Source organism: Colobus angolensis, unplaced genomic scaffold (assembly GCF_000951035.1).
Source record: "Colobus angolensis palliatus isolate OR3802 unplaced genomic scaffold, Cang.pa_1.0 Scaffold30, whole genome shotgun sequence".
NCBI classification, from domain to species: domain Eukaryota; kingdom Metazoa; phylum Chordata; class Mammalia; order Primates; family Cercopithecidae; genus Colobus; species Colobus angolensis.
Window position 1 is genome coordinate 6,735,286 of NW_012116266.1, and position 6,156 is coordinate 6,741,441.

At 43.0% G+C, this 6,156-nt stretch overlaps 1 protein-coding gene across 1 annotated transcript in view; it reads right to left on the reverse strand.

Annotated features, from left to right (window-relative positions):
• NOP58 (NOP58 ribonucleoprotein) overlaps nucleotides 1-6,156 on the reverse strand; it is a 46,356-nt gene that overhangs the window by 26,879 nt on the left and 13,321 nt on the right. Inside the window, exons 4-6 of the mRNA XM_011950002.1 lie at nucleotides 4,314-4,435; nucleotides 2,177-2,313; nucleotides 1,791-1,822 (exon numbers count right to left, since the gene is read on the reverse strand). Of these exons, the coding sequence (XP_011805392.1) occupies nucleotides 1,791-1,822; nucleotides 2,177-2,313; nucleotides 4,314-4,435 (291 nt within the window). The remainder of the gene's footprint in view (nucleotides 1-1,790; nucleotides 1,823-2,176; nucleotides 2,314-4,313; nucleotides 4,436-6,156) is intronic.

Here is a 6,156-nt window from a genome sequence, read left to right on the forward strand (position 1 = left end):
AATTTTGCAGCACTCTTAACATCTGAAAACAGAAAGCTGTGGAGTAACAACATTGTTTGTATATAAATGTTTTTCATCTCAGCACAATTAACATTTTGGGCCTAATTCCTTGTTGCAGGGGCTGCTCTGTGCATTATAGGACCTTTAGCAGTATCCCTAACTTTTATCCACTAGATGCTCGTGGCAGACCCCACCCACCTCCAATTGTGACAACCAAAAATGTCTATGGACACTGGCAAACACCCACTGAGGGGACATCTGATTGCCCTTGATAGGGAACCACTGCTATATACAATGCAGATTTACCCAAGTTTGGATTTGTGACTCAGTTTCACCATTTGTTCCTCTTAGAAACACTTGTTGCAAAGCTCTCTCTGACCTTTGTACATTTTTGCTCTTAACCCTAACTTAGCAGCTTCAACCCTTTCAATCTATGCCCCCATTTTAATTTTAAAATAGACCTTTTTTAATTGTAGTGTTGTTGTTTTTTTTTTAAGATGGAGTCTTGCTCTGTCACCCAGGCTGGAGTGCAGTGGCACGATCTCGGCTCACCGCAAGCTCCACCTCCCGGGTTCATGCCATTCTCCTGCCTTGGCCTCCTGAGTAGCTGGGACTACAGGCACCCACCACCGCGCCCAGTTAATTATTTGTATTTTTAGTAGACACGGGGTTTCACCATGGTCTCGATCTCCTAACCTTATGATCCGCCCACCTCGGCCTCCCAAAGTGCTGGGATTACAGGCGTGAGCCACTGCACCTGGCCTGCAGTGTTTCTTTAATATGAACTTAAGATGTCTTTTGAACTGTGGTAATAATTTTATTAGGATTACTATTTGATAGTACTGATTACAAAATTGCATAGGTTTTGAGCAACTACCTACCATTACTTTCTTCACAACCCTGTTCACTGTAGTGCAATTCCAGAGCATTTTGCTTTTCATGAACAGATATATCACAACAAAGCAGTAATGCCTATTCTAAGGTAGAATAATGCCTATTCTAATTAAATATGATAGGGTTAAGATGCAATTAAAAATAGGGACATGGCTGGGCATGGTGGCTCACACCTGTAGCAGCGGCACTTTGGGAGGCTGAGGCAGGTGGATCACTTGAGCCTAGCAGTTCCAGCCTGGGCAGCATGGCAAAACCCCGTCTCTACAAAAAGCTAAAAAATCAGCGAGGGATGGTGGCACGCATCTGTAGTACCAGCTACTTGGGAGGCTGAGGCGGCATTGTTTGATCCCAGGACATCAAGGCTGCAGTGAGCCAAGATCGCACTGCTGCACCCTAGCCTGAACGACACAGTGAGACCCTGTCACCAAAAAAAAAAAAAAAAAAAGAGGCCAGACGTGGTGGCTCAAGCCTGTAATCCCAGCACTTTGGAAGGTCGAGGCGGGTGAATCATTTGAGGTTAGGAGTTCAAGATCAGCCAGGCCAACAAGGTGAAAGCCCGTCTCTACTAAAAATACAAAAATTAGCTGGGCAGTAGTGTTGCACGCTTGTAATCCCAGCTACTCGGAAGCTGAGGCAAGAAAATCACTTGAGCCTCGGAGGCAGGGGCTGCAGTAAGCTGAGATCACGTCACTACACTCCAATCTGGGCGACAGAGTAAGACTCTGTCTCAAAACAAAACAAAACAAAACGAGACACACGAGGTCTTGCTATGTTGTCCGAGGCTAGTCTCAAACTACTGGTCTCCCGGAGTTGGGATTACACGGGTGAGCCACTGCACCTAGTCCTCTTTGCCTCATTAAATATCAGAGTAAAGTAACCAAAACACAAATACACACCTACCCCATAAGACCATAGCAGATGACAGAATCTGGGGAAATATTAAGTAGATGGAGGAGTGGCATGACTTAGCAGAGATAAAAGAGGGAAAGCCCAAGAAATAGGGGATCCAAGATCAGAGTAGAGAATTCCTTTGATGAGGTTTTGAGGTTTTAACAACCTAGACAATGGAGCCAGACTGCCTGGGTTCAAACCCTGGCTTTACCACTTACTAGCTGTACTGACCTTGGGCATCAGTTTCATCTATAAATGAGGATATTACTATAATCGTCTTCATAAGGTTCTGATGAGGTTCAAATGAACATTTGTAATATTCTTAGAACAGTGCTATGTTAAGTGCTTATCAAATAAAAGTAAGTTGACTTTATTTTCCAGTAATTCTCACCTGTGAGCCAATCCAAGACACATAGCTGCCATTTCACGTGGTTCTACCCCAGGGATTAATCCATCCATTTGTGAACGAATTCCTCTCATAAGTTCATTAACAACAGGACTATGGATACAACTGAGATTCAGCTTTTCCTATGAGAACAAGAACATCTATATTAAACAAAGAAAAAGAAGACTTACCTGAAGTTATTATTATTAATTTTTGAGACAGTGTATCGCTCTGTCACCCAGGCTGGAGTGCAATGGCACAATCTTGGCTCACCACAACCTCCACCTTCTGGGTTCAAGTGATTCTCCTATGTCGGTTTCCCGAGTAGCTGGGATTATTACAAGAATGAATCACCATGCCCAGCTAATTTTGTATTTTTAGTAGAGACGGGGTTTCACCATGTTGGCCAGGCTGGTTTCCTGACCTCAAGTGATCCGCCTGCTTCAGCTTCCCAAAGTGCTGGGATTACAGTAATGAGCCACCGTGCCCAGCCTGAAATTATTTCTTAAAGTGGCACTGACTTAAATATATGCATTTCTCAGCTGGACAAGAAGTATAATTTCTAGTGTGTTTGTAGATTACTTGAGTGTATCACTGGTGGAAGTAAAAACTGATACAAGCTTCCAGAAGGCAGCTTGGTTATGTAAGATAAAAGCTATAAAAAGATTAATATAATTTGACCAAGTAGTTGGTTTAAGGGGATCTTTTACTACCTGCTATTTAACTTTCTTTTTAAATTACAGGTTATGCTGGGCACAGTGGCTCACACCTGTAATCTCAGCACTTTGGGAGGCCGAGGTAGGCGGATCACAAGGTCACCAGATCAAGACCATCCTGGCCAACATGGTGAAACCCCGTCTCTACTAAAAATACAAAAATTAGACGGGCATGGTGGCAGGTGCCTATAGTCCCAGCTACTTGGGAGGCTGAGGCAGGAGAATCTCTTGAACCCAGGATGGCGGAGGTTGCAGTGAGCCAAGATTGTGCCACTGCACTTCAGCCTGGCAACAGAGTGAGACTCCGTCTTAAAAAAAAAAATTACAGGTTGGACGTGGTGGCTCACACCTGTAATCCTAGCACTTTGGGAGGCCGGAGCATGGTGGCGGCTATCTGTAATCCCAGTTACTGGGAAGGCTAAGGCAGGGGAATCCCCTGAACCCAGGAGGCAGAGGTTGCAGTGAGCTGAGATTGTGCCACTGCATTCCAGCTAGGGTGACAGGGCAAGACTCTGTTTCAAATAAATAAAATAAAACAATTAGCCGGCATGCTGGCACATGCCTGTAGTCCCAGCTACTGAAGAGGGAGGATTGCCCGAGAACAGGAGGTCAAGTCTGTGGTGAGCTGTGAGACTGTGCCACTGCCTGCACTCCAGCCTTGACTTTTGAACTGTTCTTTTTTCTTTTTTTGAGATGGAGTCTTGCTGTTGCCCAGGCTGGAGTGCAGTAGCATGATCTCGGCTGACTGCAAACTCCGCCTCCTGGGTTCACATCATTCTCCTGCCTCAGCCTCCCAAGTAGCTGGGACTACAGGCGCCCGCCACCATGCCGAGCTACTTTTTTGTATTTTTAGTAGAGATGGGGTTTCACCATGTTAGCCAGGATGGTCTCGATCTCCTGATTTTGTGATCCTCCTACCTCGGCCTCCCGAAGTGCTGGGATTACAGGTGTGAGCCAACATGACCGGCCCAAATTGTTCTGCTTTCTGCATTTGGGAAGCTATTTTCCTAGTCTTTCTATCCACTCTCACATTTTATTTCATCTTCAGCAATACACCCCTACTAAAGTTTTCTAATAAACAATTTCTAAAAAATATAAGGACCTCATTTTTGTTGAAAAAAGGAAAATGTGGCTAGACAAAAATATGGCATGATATACATAGAATGTCAACATTATATATGGGTAGTAGATTTGTTAAAGACAATTTTTATCATTTTTGTTCTTCTATATCTTCTACAACAAATAGGTATTGCTTATTTGTTTGGTTCAGCAGATGTTAGGGGAAATCCAGTATCATGCAGCTTAGAGAAAAGAGAAAAAAAGTATTAAGAACTTATGATAAGCAACTTATTACAAAGGCTATGCTTTGTAGTTGGTATGCTGTGAGATCTGACTAGCAGGCATGACCAAAAAAATCATGACTTTACCTTTATGACCCCTCCTAGTTTAGCATCAGCTACTGCCAGCGGTTCATGGGCTTCTTTTACTATTTTCTTCAGAACTTTCTTCAGCTGCTTATTGATTTTGCCCTCCATCAGAGCTGTGAATGCTTTTCAGGAAAAAGAAAAACAAAAGCATTAACTCTCAAATTTTTAACTTTGAGACCTTGTCCTATTTGATATTTAAAAAAATAAAATAGGCCTTTCAAAGGGCTTGAATTTAATGTTACTTCTGAAATGAAATGATATATGTTTTATAAGTTACAAGTTTCACAATTTCATTTGATCTTCCCACCCTCATTTTTGCTACAGAGTCAGGGGTAAAATCAGGTACAGAGTTTCTTTCCCTCTCACAGGAATCTTCTCATGAACTCAAGAGGGAATCATGAAACCTTAGAAACAATCTTTTTGGGAAGACAAAATAGATTCACTTTCCTTTGTCATTTCAAATAGACTGTCCTGAAATACCCTAAAATCACATCAAACCTAGTAAAAATGAGTGTAATCATTTTCAAAGTTCTGCCACAACATAAGCGTGTTTGAGTGAAAGCCTTACCTTTGCTCGTATCTCTGCTTGTACACCTCCAGCAATGTAAAACTTAGTAGCAAAGGCTACCTATTCTATTTTGAGACCCTTGGTATTTCTGGGAAGTTCTAAATCAGCTACTTTATGATACTCATCCTTCCTTAGACCTTTATTCCCATTTTTTGGACCCACATGAACTAATACCTCTTCTGATATTTATCTGACATTTGACTGAGGTAAAAGTATGCTTGGGTTACCCAGGCATGGTGGCATGTACCACCAGCCTGGCCAACATGGCGAAACCCTGTCTCTACTAAAAATATAAAAATTAGCTGGGTGTGGTGGCACATGCCTGTAGTCCAGCCACTGGGGAGGCTGAGCTGGGAGAATCACCTGAGCCCAGGGAGCTCGAGGCTGCAGTGGGTCATGATCATGCCACTCAACTCCAGCAGCCCAATGACAGGAGCGAGACTCTGTCTCAAAAAAACAAAAACAAAAACAAAAAACATAGAAAGTATTCTTGGGCCGGGCGCGGTGGCTCAAGTCTGTAATTCCAGCACTTTGTGAGGCTGACGCTGGCAGATCACCTAAGGTCAGGAACTCGAGAGGCCAGCCTGGCTAACATGACGAAACCTTCTCTTCACTAAAAATACAAAAATTAGCTGGCCCTGGTGGCTCATGCCTGTAATCCTAGTTACCTGGGAGGCTGAGGTAGAAGAATCACTTAAACCTAGGAGGTGGAGGTTGCAGTGATATCATGACATTGTACTCCAGCCTGGGAGACAAGAGCAAAACTCCATCTCAAAAAAAAAAGAAGAAGAAAAAAAAAGAAAAATGCTTGGAAGGAAGGAAGTCAACAATTTCCAAAGTCAGGCAGTTTGCACTTAGTAAGTAAGGTCTTGCTCTTCCCTCCAGATCGTATATCCATTTGAATTACGATCAAATGGATAATCCCAGCACTTTGGGAGGCTAAGGTGAGCAGATCATGAGGTCAGGAGATGAGACCATCCTAGGCAACATGGTGAAACCCCGTCTCTACTACTAAAAATACAAAAATTAGGTGGGCATGGTGGTGTGCACCTGTAATCCCAGCTACGTGGGAGGCAGAGACTGCAGTGAGCTGGGATTGCGCCACTGCACTCCAGCCGAGGATCAGTCTCAAAAAACAAAAAAAGACTTGCAAGTTGAAAACACAATCAAGAATAAAAATAAACCATTTCATGTAAATAGCATATATAAATGTCTGAAACCAATACAACTTCAACGTCATACCCCAACAGACCCAATTTCTTTTTTTTTTTTTTT